This window comes from Pleurodeles waltl, chromosome 11, assembly GCF_031143425.1.
Source record: "Pleurodeles waltl isolate 20211129_DDA chromosome 11, aPleWal1.hap1.20221129, whole genome shotgun sequence".
In the NCBI taxonomy this organism is placed as follows: Eukaryota; Metazoa; Chordata; class Amphibia; order Caudata; family Salamandridae; genus Pleurodeles; species Pleurodeles waltl.
This window is the reverse complement of record NC_090450.1, coordinates 616,475,585-616,489,386: the sequence shown is the minus strand read 5'-3', so window position 1 is coordinate 616,489,386 and position 13,802 is coordinate 616,475,585. Positions and strand designations below refer to the sequence as shown.

The window sequence follows — 13,802 nt, the reverse complement described above, 5'->3', positions numbered from 1 at the left end:
CTTCCCCCTATTAGGAGAAAAAGGAGACTGGAGTTTCAAACAGACCAGGCGCCACAGACAAAAATGGTGAAAAAGGTGACTCCGCCACCCTCTCCTCCACCTGTAATTAACGTCTCACCAGCGCAAACTCCGTCACATTCCCCGGCTCACACCACCATGAGCCAAGGTGACCAGGATCAAGACGCTTGGGACTTATATGACGCCCCGGTGTCGGACAACAGTCCGGAGGCATATCCAACAAAGCCCTCACCACCAGAAGACAGCTCAGCATACTCTCAAGTGGTGGCTAGAGCAGCACAATTCCACAACGTAAACCTCCACTCAGAACAAGTCGAGGATGACTTTTTATTCAACACCCTCTCCTCCACCCACAGCTCCTACCAAAGCTTGCCTATGCTGCCAGGTATGCTTCGGCACGCAAAGGAAATATTCAAGGAGCCGGTCAAAAGTAGGGCAATAACGCCAAGGGTGGAAAAGAAGTATAAGGCACCTCCTACGGACCCTGTTTTCATCACCACACAGCTGCCACCAGATTCCGTCGTAGTAGGAGCAGCTCGGAAAAGAGCCAACTCCCACACATCTGGGGATGCACCACCCCCAGATAAAGAGAGCCGCAAGTTCGATGCAGCTGGGAAAAGAGTCGCAGTACAAGCTGCAAACCAGTGGAGCATCGCTAACTCTCAAGCACTACTTGCGCGCTATGACAGAGCCCATTGGGATGAGATGCAACACCTCATCGAGCATCTTCCCAAGGAACTACAAAAGAGGGCAAAGCAGGTGGTTGAGGAAGGGCAGAACATATCAAATAACCAGATACGTTCTTCTATGGACGCAGCAGACACAGCTGCAAGAACAATTAATACATCTGTGACCATTAGAAGGCACGCATGGCTAAGAACGTCTGGGTTCAAACCAGAGATACAGCAGGCAGTGCTCAATATGCCATTCAACGAAAAACAACTGTTCGGACCAGAAGTGGACACGGCAATCGAAAAACTTAAAAAAGACACTGACACTGCTAAAGCCATGGGCGCACTCTATTCCCCGCAGAGCAGAGGAACCTACAGCACCTTCCGCAAGACACCCTTTAGAGGGGGGTTTCGGGGTCAGGCCACACAAGCCAGCACCTCGCAGGCAACACCGTCCAGCTACCAGGGACAGTACAAGGGAGGCTTTCGGGGCCAATACAGAGGAGGGCAATCCCCTAGGAATAGAGGAAAATTTCAAAGCCCAAAAACCCCTACAACCAAGCAGTGACTCAGATGTCACTCACCCCCTCCACACAACACCAGTGGGGGGAAGAATAGGTCATTATTACAAAGCATGGGAGGAAATAACTACAGACACTTGGGTCTTAGCAATTATCCAACATGGTTATTGCATAGAATTCCTACAATTCCCTCCAAACATACCACCAAAAGCACAGAATTTATCAAAACAACATTCCGAACTCCTGGAAATAGAAGTTCAAGCACTATTGCAAAAGAATGCAATCGAATTAGTACCAAACACACAAACAAACACAGGAGTCTATTCACTGTACTTCTTAATACCAAAAAAGGACAAAACACTGATACCAATCCTAGACCTCAGAATACTAAACACCTACATCAAATCAGACCACTTTCACATGGTCACGCTACAAGAAGTGTTACCATTGCTAAAACTACAGGACTACATGACAACCTTAGACCTCAAAGACGCGTATTTCCATATACCAATACATCCGTCGCACAGGAAATACCTACGGTTCGTATTCAAAGGAATACATTACCAATTCAAAGTATTGCCTTTTGGTTTAACAACCGCACCAAGAGTCTTTACAAAATGTCTAGCAGTAGTGGCTGCACACATCAGAAGGCAGCAAATACATGTATTCCCGTATCTAGACGACTGGCTAATCAAAACCAATTCACTAACAAAGTGCTTACAACACACAAATCAAATCATACAAACCCTTTACAAACTAGGGTTCACCGTCAACTTTGCAAAATCCAACATTTTACCTTGCAAAGTACAACAATACCTGGGAGCCATAATAGACACAACAAAAGGAGTAGCCACTCCAAGTCCACAAAGAATTCAAAATTTCAACAAGATCATACGACGCATGTATCCAACACAAACAATACAAGCAAAGATGATATTACAACTCCTAGGCATGATGTCTTCATGCATAGCCATTGTCCCGAACGCAAGACTACACATGAGGCCCTTACAACAGTGCCTAGCATCACAATGGTCACAAGCACAGGGTCACCTTCTAGATCTGGTGTTAATAGACCGCCAAACTTACCTCTCGCTTCTATGGTGGAACAGTATAAATTTAAACAAAGGGCGGCCATTCCAAGACCCAGTGCCACAATGCGTAATAACAACAGATGCTTCCATGACAGGGTGGGGAGCACACCTCGATCAACACAGCATACAAGGACAATGGAACGTACATCAAACAAAACTGCATATAAATCACCTAGAAATGCTAGCAGTTTTTCAAGCATTAAGGGCTTTCCAACCAATTATAACTCACAAATACATTCTTGTCAAAACAGACAACATGACAACAATGTATTATCTAAACAAACAGGGGGGGACACACTCAACGCAGTTGAGCCTTCTAGCACAGAAGATATGGCGATGGGCAATTCACAACCACATTCGCCTAATAGCGTAGTTTATTCCAGGGATCCAGAATCAACTTGCAGACAATCTCTCTCGAGATCACCAACAGGTCCACGAATGGGAAATTCACCCCCAAATTCTAAACACTTACTTCAGACTCTGGGGAACACCTCAAATAGACTTGTTTGCAACAAGAGAGAATGCAAAATGCCAAAACTTCGCATCCAGATACCCACACAGGCAGTCACAAGGCAATGCCCTATGGATGAACTGGTCAGGGATATTTGCCTACGCTTTTCCTCCTCTCCCTCTCCTTCCTTATCTGGTAAACAAATTGAGTCAAAACAAACTCAAACTCATTTTAATAGCACCAACTTGGGCAAGGCAACCCTGGTACACAACACTGCTAGACCTATCAGTAGTACCCCACATCAAATTGCCCAACAGGCCGGATCTGTTAACACAACACAACCAACAGATCAGACATCCAGATCCAGCATCGCTGAATCTAGCAATCTGGCTCCTGAAATCCTAGAATTTGGACACTTACAACTTACTCAAGAATGTATCGACGTCATAAAGCAAGCCAGAAGGCCGTCCACTAGGCACTGCTATGCAAGTAAATGGAAGAGGTTTGTCTGCTACTGCCATCATAATCAGATCCAACCGTTACACGCAACTCCAAAGGACGTAGTGGGTTACTTGCTTCACTTACAAAAATCTAACCTAGCCTTCTCTTCCATTAAAATACACCTTGCGGCAATATCTGCATACCTTCAGACTACCTATTCAACTTCCCTATATAGGATACCAGTCATTAAAGCATTCATGGAAGGCCTTAAAAGAATTATACCACCAAGAACACCACCTGTTCCTTCATGGAACTTAAATGTTGTCTTAACAAGACTCATGGGTCCACCTTTTGAACCCATGCACTCTTGCGAAATACAGTTCCTAACCTGGAAGGTTGCATTTCTCATCGCCATTACATCTCTAAGAAGAGTAAGCGAAATTCAGGCGTTTACAATACAAGAACCTTTTATACAACTACACAAAAATAAAGTCGTCCTAAGGACTAATCCAAATTTTTTACCAAAGGTTGTTTCACCGTTCCACCTAAATCAAACAGTGTAACTACCAGTGTTCTTCCCACAGCCAGATTCCGTAGCTGAGAGGGCACTACATACATTAGATGTCAAAAGAGCATTAATGTACTACATTGACAGAACGAAAAACATCAGAAAGACTAAACAACTATTTATTGCATTCCAAAAACCTCATGCAGGAAACCCAATATCAAAACAAGGTATAGCCAGATGGATAGTTAAATGCATCCAAATCTGCTACCTTAAAGCAAAACGACAACTGCCCATTACACCAAGGGCACACTCAACCAGAAAAAAAGGTGCTACCATGGCCTTTCTAGGAAACATCCCAATGCAAGAAATATGTAAGGCAGCCACATGGTCTACGCCACACACGTTCACCAAGCACTACTGTGTAGACGTGTTATCCGCACAGCAAGCCACAGTAGGTCAAGCCGTGTTAAGAACATTATTTCAAACCACTTCCATTCCTACAGGCTGAGCCACCGCTTTTGGGGAGATAACTGCTTACTAGTCTATGCAGAACATGTGTATCTACAGCGACAGATGCCATCGAACTGAAAATGTCACTTACCCAGTGTACATCTGTTCGTGGCATCAGTCGCTGGAGATTCACATGTGCCCACCCACCTCCCCGGGAGCCTGTAGCAGTTTGGAAGTTAGCTTCAACTTTGTACATTTGTATATATATTATTTTAACCTTAAATAGGTACATACTTAGTCACTCCATTGCATGGGCACTATTACTACAACACAACTCCTACCTCACCCTCTGCGGGGAAAACAATCGAAGATGGAGTCGACGCCCATGCGCAATGGAGACAGAAGGAGGAGTCACTCGGTCCCGTGACTCGAAAGACTTCTTCGAAGAAAAACAACTTGTAACACTCCGACCCAACACCAGATGGCGAGCTATGCAGAACATGTGAATCTCCAGCGACTGATGCCACGAACAGATGTACACTGGGTAAGTGACATTTTCATTCCCTTTTATTTACAATATGAGCCAGTATGGTCTGTTAGGAAAAGTGTGCAACATCTTTCCTCATGTAACAGTGAAGTGGAAATAAACTGCACACCTTTCCTTAACCCAAGACCTCATTGAACACTGTTCTTGCTGGCAGGCACGTCTGCACCACATGAATTTGAAAACTCCATGTTGCACTTCACAGTTGTCCTACACCATGGCGTTATTAAAACCAACTTGTTCAGTTTCAGATGGTGTGCATGCACTTGCAGACCTATTTGTAGTAAAGCATTAAGGCTTTATTTAGCAGCTTTCAATATCTCAACAGACAACAGTAACACAAAGGATTAACTATAATGTTCGAGAGTGTCAGCCGGTGCTCACATTAGCACATACACACATTTCTTCCATTAATGCCGAGGATGTCTCCACTACCCCCACCATCCCCCCCCCACACTTTTTAACATAACAAAGGCTGTTTTGAGATTACGATGTCTGCTTCTATAAAGAGATATAATTTGTGTTTTGTTAACATTCGCCTTGTTTCTGCTGTGCATGCAAGTTAACCTTTCTCTGGTGAAAATGCTTGAATAAACATCTCTTCCATTAATGTATGGTACTATTAGTGATCTTACTTGAAGGCATAATGGTCAAATTTGGTCAGCGGCTTTGGGTATCAGAGACCATTCAGTCTCTTATCTTGAACATGAATGGATGCTACTCTACAGCTATTAATATATTTTTAGAATTAACATTTCCTAGCTATCATAACGGAAAGTGTTATGACACAGAGGCATGGATTACGCTGTTCTTTCTTCAGTTTTTATTACAGCAGCCTTATAAAACGACCATTACCATATTACATTTCTCATGATCAGTTGAGAAAGAAAAGATTATCAGTTCCATCCAGTCAGTAAACAGGAGTCCCTTTTATCCATGCTTGACAGCACTCCTGCTTCCTCTTTCTTCCAGCGATAGAAGCTGCCAAAAGATTCAATCTTTATTGTTGCTTAGAAGAGTCTGCTCCTATGGAAAAACTGATGCATGATTAATATTCTAGATTACAATTCTGAGGACACCAATAAAGTGTTGAACATCATGTACAAATAACCATAACACTAACATTGAGGTATCAATTAAACCAGTTGAGCGTGCACATGCAGAAAAATGAGATACTCACATGTAATGAGCGTAATCTTCATGTCCATTCAGATGGGAGACAATGGCTAATCCTCTCCTCCATGTCCTTTGTAGAACTGAAACTTTCCATTACGACAGCTAAGACATTTTTCATTCTATGTCGGGACTGGAGGCAAGGATTACGCAATTTTAAAGCTTATCCACCACTAACGCCGCAATGCTGGGGACTGGCTTAAAGTTTCATCTTTTAAATATGGAGTCTGATAACCTGTCAGTCTCATTGAGGATGTCCTCCAGGTGTGATCCCAAACTAAACGCCTTGAACACCATTGGGTCTCGCACGGAATGCACCCCAAAGATCTTTGTGTCAATGCCTGTTTCTTGCATAGCACTTCTGACCCATCTGGCAATAGTCAGGGAGGAGACAGACCCTTGGGGTTTCCTAAGGGTGATGAGCAGTTCTTGTTCCTCTGGGGGACGGATGTTCTCTGTCAAGGCCTCGTAAGCCTTAAAGCTTTGAACCACACAAAGTTTGGGGTTATTTGGAAAAGCTGAGTATGACACAATACAAGCATTACATTTCGTTCTTCGAGAGACATGGAAAGTAACCCCTTCCGGGATAAATACTTTACCTGTTACGTCCAGTGATCTGGTATCAGACACTCTTACCAGACACTAGGCACAGCGATGTAGCTAGTTTTGCTGACATTTCCTTCCTGGAGAGGTGTCTGTTGGAAGCCAAGAGAGGAAAATATTGAAGACCTTATTAACATCCCAAAGGATGGAATTCCTTGGTTCTGGGGGAAGAGATACACGGATGCCCCTGAGAAGTTTGCGGACCAGGGAATATTTTCCCACTGGTTGATCCCAAATATGAGAATGACTTGAATGTGGTAATGGACCTGTATGCCATACTTTCTGAGGCGAGGGAGCCAAGGAAATTCAGGACATGGACAATGTCTGTCCTCACGAGATCCAGAAGTCTCTGGTGGCACCAACCCAACCATAAAGGCCATGCTGATCTTTACTGTTTGATGGTGCTGTCCACCCATGCTTTGGAGAGGAAAGAAGCAGCGTGTCATGAAACTCCTGGGACTTTCCATCGATCCGGGTAATACTCTACACCATGAGATGTAGTGTACTGTCAAGAACCAGATGATGGGGACTTCCCCGCATTATCCCGGAGAAGAGTTGGAAGCTGGGGTCGACGGATTGGAGAATCCCAAGAAAGTTCCATCAGAACCAGATATCACACTTGAGATCTCCACTTTCGGGTCACTACGACCAGGTCCACCTGCTTGTCTCCAAACATGCGCAAACAGTTGCATTATCATAGCGAATGGTGAAAGAGCATCCCCCTGTTCCTTTTGCCAGTCTTGTGGGAAAGCATTGTTCGCCACCGCATTGGGGTTGATCCTGTTGATGGTCCATGGGAGACTCCAAGAGGTCGACTGTGAATGGGCCCCACCATGCCTGAAGTTTCCAGCAAACCAGAGGGTCCAGCTTCCATAGGCCTGCATCCTGCCAGTTTTGGGATTGCTAGTCTGCTATCTGGTCGTCTTGCCCTAGGAGGTGTTCCACTGTCACCGAGATCTGAAGCTCGAAGTAGTTCAGAAGAAGACACTCCTTGAAGTTGATAATGGGGCATTGATCCCCATCGCTCTTCCCCACAAGGAAGAGATTGCTGACAAATCCATTGCATTGAGGGGAAGCCTGAACTGTCTCCCCATTTGAGAGAAGAGCTTTAACTTCTGTGTCCTCTATGGTGGAGTATGACCAGAGAAATATTCTTTTCAAAAGGCCCGGACCGTTTGATGGACCCAGAAGTCTGGTGTGATTGTCCCCCTCCATTGTGCGCAAAATCTGCCAGGCTGCCCCACCAGCCGTACTGGGATAAAGACTGTACATTCAACTTGAGAGAGGTTTAGGCTGCTGATGCCATTTGGTAGGGTAGAAGTTCTCAAACTTAGCAGGGTCCTGCCACTGGCCATGTCTGGCTCCTTGGCCCCTGAGGCAGGCTTGGTACTTTGATCGACCGGCCATCCGAACGCCCCCTGCCACGACCACCCCTAGTGAAAACCCGAGGAGTAAAGATGTGGGTGATTAACAGTTGTCCAGGAAATTGAATGTGGGTGCAAATTTTCCTAGCTCTCTTATGAAGGGATGACTGAAAAATCCCCCTTGGACAATTGGAACCAGCTTCTGAGGTCGCCAGGTCCATTATTTTAGGATATATCTTTATTAGCAGGGACCTGCGCCTCTCAGTGGAGATGGCGCAGTTGGTGTCCTCTAGGAATATGATGGCCTGTTGTGCCCAACCTGAAAGTGATTCAGGGGAGATGAGGGAACCTGTGACTTTGGGGTTTTTGGCCATGTGTAGTATTTTGAATAGGGGGCCAGAAATGTCAAGAAGATTATCCTGGCAGGAGCGTCAGGATCAGTCAATCCCTTTCTTCAGGTTTCTAACGTATTTGGCCAGGAAGGTAGCCATTCAGGCATCCATCTCCTGAGTTAGTGCCACTTTGCTGTCCAGAGATGGACACAGGCACTCTGCCCAGAGGCGGTTACGTATCTCCTTATCTAGGTGTTTCCTAAGTCACCCTGCCACATAGTTGGCTACTTTCTCTGCCAGGGCTCGTTCTGCTGAGCGGGGATGCATCAATTTGTCTGGGTCAAGCATGTCTGACCCTGAGGTGGTACTACCTGCCCCTGAGGTGTGATCACTGTCTGCCAAGTCCGTGGCACTGGAGGGGCGCCAGGGACAGTCCTGTTCAGTATCCCCATCAGAGGCTCTGGGGCAATCATCCCAATGTAAGAGGTCTGGTAAGGGAGGAGTGGATGGCCGATGCCCCTCATCGGTCCCCCGGCTGGAGGCTGCAAACCCAGGGGATGAGAGTAGCTGATAAAGGCTCTCTTGAGCCAAAAGTGTCTAGGTCGATCTGAAGGGCGTGTGCATGCTATTGCTTGTTCTCTGCGGGGGCGTCAGGCAGCCCTAGAGATATAGGGAGCACAGGTCCAGAGAGGTCTTCCCTCGGGGAAAGGGGTTTAAAGTAGTTTTCTGCCATTTGCAGAATTTTCTGCTCTACGGGCGCCACCGCCCCGGACACAATCCTGTGGTTGGATGCATCCACCACTTCACAGAAGTTTTCATCCACTGAGAGGTAAGTAATGCTTTCTTTCTCTAGGTATGTCTCAGCAGATTCCTGCAATATAGGGGTAGGAATTAATCTGGGGAGACCCAGGTAAATCTGAACTGTCCGCTCACAAGGCCAATGAAGGAACAATATGTTGGGGACACCTAAAGGCCCACTGGTTTTAAGGGGGAAGAAAAACTCAATGTAAACACCAGTGTGGGTCGGTGTCCTTTTTGGCCTGCATCGTGGGTTTGCTGAGCAAGCCACACTTACAGACCCCAGCTGGGGTGTCAAGTCTCCAGGCTGTCAGGCTTGTGTGAATCTCATAGAGATACTCCCAGGGCCAAGGCACTGCTGGACGTGCTGCTCCGAACTGTTAAAACCGAGATAGCACTGGGAGGCTAGAATATGCGATCAGCTTTTTTGGGTTGCGGCCCCTCATAGCCAGAGGACCGCTCCGCACCCAGGACCCTGTAAGGCCACAGCATCACTATTTGAACCAAAAGCGTCCGCAAAGGTGCAACAGGGTGTTCCTACGGCCACATTAGCAAGAAGCATTTGCAATGCAATGGGTCTCGCATTTGTTCCACTTAGAGCAATTAGCATTCTAAAGTCCTAACCGGACTTTTCTTGACATAATTTGAAAATGAAAAGTAATATAGTTTTACATAAGCAAGCCGATTTAAAGCGCCTCACCATGAACATGAAGGAGCACACAAAAGGAAACAGAACTTCGCTCTTAAACGTATTGGTAAGTTATGCTGTTGTCTATGTAACAGGGTCGATGTCATGCAAAGCGCACGACTACTGCCCAGCGAGATCGTGCTGCGTAGGAAATAAAAAGAAAAAGTAGTCCAGAAGCAATGTGGAAAACATGGAGCCTTGTATGTTTTCAGTAGTTTACCAGTGCTCTTGAGGAGGGCTAAACACCGGAAAAGGCATGACATATGCATGCCTTTTACAAATTAAACAAGCAAATTTTAAAAGCCAAGCCCACAAACCAACAAAATTGACGGGCGTGTGGTGGGCATGGGTAAAAGCCCACAGAGAGATTACCGCAGGGTACAAAATGCATGCGCGCTCGAATCTACAGATGAAGCACAATGAGTTATAAGCAACAACACATAATAAAGAAGGCAAGGACCGAGGCCCAATGCAACAAACAATAATCACAAAACAAGTAATCTGAAGGCACTAAGGTCCTGCCACTTATCTTGATGTTGCCCGGAGCAGCGAAGAGAGGAAGCTGGAGTATTGTCAAGCTTGGATTAAGGGGAGTGCATCATACTGAGTGGATGGAATTGATTTTCTTTTCTTCCCCTTTGGTTCATGGGAAGTGTAGTTTGGTTATTGTTGTTTTAGAATAATGCTGCTGTAATTAGAGTAGAAGAATGAACAGCGTAATCCAAGCCTCTGGTCCTGACATAGACTTATTTGTTGCCTTGCATGTTAGTAATGATGAGAAACAATGGATTAATGAACAGTAGCGAAATGTGATGTCCTTTATGCCCTTGGACTTATTTAACATACATACCGTAAGTGTAATATGGACCAGCTAGTTTGGTGTTAACTCATAGATTCTTTAGATGTCACACTCTGGCTATAGAATATAATGACTCACATTCTCACGAATTTCTAGAATTTTTGAGCCCCATGTAAACTATGCCAGCTGTGTACTGAACACCTTTCTAAAATGCTAACGCACTTACCAGAAAAGCAGCTGCGCACAGAAAGGGCTCAGGTCTGATTTCATCATACTACAAATAAAAGTGGCGATGCACACACTTCATTCTCTTGAGCTCTCTTGATATCAGTTGCATCACCATTGTCGTGACTTTTTGCATATGGAGAAGTGATGTGGTCATTTAGTAGCCACCATCCGTTTAGCAAATATGCCTCATATTTTTCATTTGTCCGCAATTGAACAAAGTCACTTTATTCCGTTGCAAAGAAAGTCATGTTCAGAAGCTACAAACTTAACATCGCATCATATTCAATAAGAAAAAAAAGTGAATTAAAAATATTTTAGTCATGCAAGGCCTAAAAGCAGTGGGTGACATTTGGTTCTGTTGCGTCTTTTCGCGGCTACTTGTCCAGTGTACCCATAATGCCCTTCCCTTGTCACGTTAGTTATTACTGAACTGAGCCATGGCAGAAAGCTGTCTGAATAGCAACATATACTCGAATGGAATACACGTTGATACCTGATGCTGATTTCTGGGTAAAATGTGTATTATGTTCTGAGCTTTGTGACCACGATTAATATTATGTTCCTCTCGTTAATTTTCTTAGGAACATTTTACCTTGCCATAAAGTTACAGGTCATAATCTATTGATTGCACACACCTTTGCTGTAGTTCAGAACAATGTGCTTAGTTGGAGGATGGGCATGTTGTATGTGTCGACTCTATTAATGCACCACGGAAGGGTGTTGGAATATAAATTACAGGTCTAATTGGCCGATAAGGATTGAGTATTAGAAAGGAATGAAGCGTGTCTGTTAGATTGCTTTGTAACATCTGCTTGTCTTTTGATTACTACAGGAAGAAGTGGCAAAAAATCTGCTTGCTGAGTTTAACTTAGGCTGTGATGCCCACCAGACAGAGCATGTCTACCGGGTTTATGTGGCTACCTTCCTCGGGTTCGGTGGCAATGCTGCCCGACAGAGATATGAAGAATACATCTTTAGCAACACAGTGCAGAGAAACCGGTAGAGTACAACTGTGCCTTTATTGCAATTCTAAGCCGTTCCTAGGGACTCAACTTGGGAAAACACTTAATGTAGTTGGGGATTGGTGGCGTGAATATGGATTTTTTCAGTGGTTATTATTTTCTACCAAAAGTCAGCAAATTAATTCCATCAACGTACACAGCTCCAAACAGACCACTTTTAGAAAGGTGTTCACCTCGGTGCTCCATAACTGAAAAGGATTTAAGTGACCTAGAAAATGTGTGACCATGAAGAACCACGTCAATTAACAGGAATGTGAAGGATTCAGCCCACAGCATGTTCAGTCACATAATAATGAAGAGAACACCCAAACAACCATGACGTCTATTGACTGATCCAGCTATTGTTCTGCTAATGAGATTTGAAGATCAGCATTAAGTGGCGTCCACCCGGGGCAGGTGGACTTAGTAAGCAGGAACCAGAAACACAGATCAGTCCCATATGGCCCCCTTATCTCTGCAAATCTGTGCACAAAAGCCCCATAAATTACAGGGGAGGCTTTTTTCAGGGGTTCCAGGGGAGACTAGGGTTACTGGATTCAGATCATGTCAATCAGAGCTTTTTATCACTGGTGTCTTTTACTTTTGAATCCTACACTAAGCACCAAGTAGTCCCACATAGCACTTAACCCTCAGGAGGATGAAGTAGAGCAGCACAAAACTTACTCTGGGGGTTGTGTGAGGTTAGATACTCAGCACTCAAATCAGCCATTACAAGTCAATAACGTTTTGTCCAGCCAGTGTTTAGTGTTTGAAAGAGAATACTTTACTCACAACACTCAGCATAATACCAAACATAATATTAACGGGGTAGTAAGTTACACTGGCTATACTCATAACTTTTAGACGTTACTGGGGAAACAGTTAGGGCTGTTCCCCTGAAACAACCTATTTGGTATTGTTCATGGAGCAGTTTGTATCAATCCATGGTTCTTCCCATGGAAGGGTCGGCACCTGGGTGGTCTCTGGGGAAGGCTGACTACATCGTGGGCAAGACATTTGTGATATATTTTCTCCTTGTTAAGGAGGAATTTGTTACTCCTCTTTCTGGGTCCGCATAGTACACTTGCATTGTCTTAATAATTCATTGGAGGTGCATGCAGTGCCTGTGTCGTTGGGTGTTGCAGCACAGCTGTACGAGGTGTGCGCTGTACAGCCCATGGATCACAAGGAGCACTGATCCTGCCCTGCCCCTGCAGACTGGTGTATGAGAAGTGACTATGACACCAGTGTGGTATAACTGGTAGGGGAATGCAGCTTCTGAACTCGTCGAGGGGGCTGCTGTGCAGTTGCAGTGCGTATCGTGGCGAGAAATTAGGTCTTAGTGTACGCCTCGGTCACTGTGATTCTACGGAATTCATAGTTTCTTTTTCAGGGGTGCAAGGGCTATGGATTGCAGTCCAGTCTCTCAGCTCTGCATGGCTCCTTGGTGCTCAGTCTTACAACTCGACTGAACATGACTACTTTCCATTCCAAAGGGGGGGTTACATAATTTTGCTCATTCATGGGTCTCACTCTCGCAATGTGGTGCACATCCTTCCTTGGTGCTGCGGAGAACACCTTTAGTTCGTCCTGCCTTAGCTCCTTCACAGATTATCTTCTAAGCAGCATATTTCTTTGCGAGGATATCGCCTATTCCTCTATGGGTCTTAAACTGTGTGACAGTTGCCCCTATCACACACATGTGGTCATAATGTGGGCTGAGGTGGAGGGGGGGGGGGGTTGGGGGGGAAGAACAATCTACAGCTTGATTTGATGAATTTGAGTCTGGGAAGCATGTCTCCCGAGCATTCACAGGGCCATTCTCTGTCTTAACAATCACAATAGAAAAGAAAGTCATGCCTGAGATAAGGTTGTGGCCATTGACTACCAGATGAGCATATGTCACCTAAGATAGTTGAGTAAAAGGACGCAGTGATGAAACAGGATAGTTGGATGGGACGAATAAAGAATAGGGGGTGAAATAGTGATAATATGAGTTGTTGAAATACCGGAAGGATGGGTGCTTTGTGAATGGATGGATAAAAGGATGGATGGAAGTAGGAGAGAAACTCTCCTTTGGAGGATTGGCTCATTACTTCACTCGCACAGTGTAATTTGATA

At 45.0% G+C, this 13,802-nt stretch overlaps 1 protein-coding gene across 4 annotated transcripts in view; it reads left to right on the top strand.

The window, feature by feature from the left end:
- The window catches only part of ENTPD4 (ectonucleoside triphosphate diphosphohydrolase 4), a 187,105-nt gene that overhangs the window by 147,382 nt on the left and 25,921 nt on the right, over positions 1-13,802 (top strand). For all 4 annotated transcript variants that reach the window (XM_069214124.1, XM_069214123.1, XM_069214122.1 and 1 more), the window contains exon 9: positions 11,513-11,679. In XM_069214124.1, the coding sequence (XP_069070225.1) occupies positions 11,513-11,679 (167 nt within the window). The remainder of the gene's footprint in view (positions 1-11,512; positions 11,680-13,802) is intronic.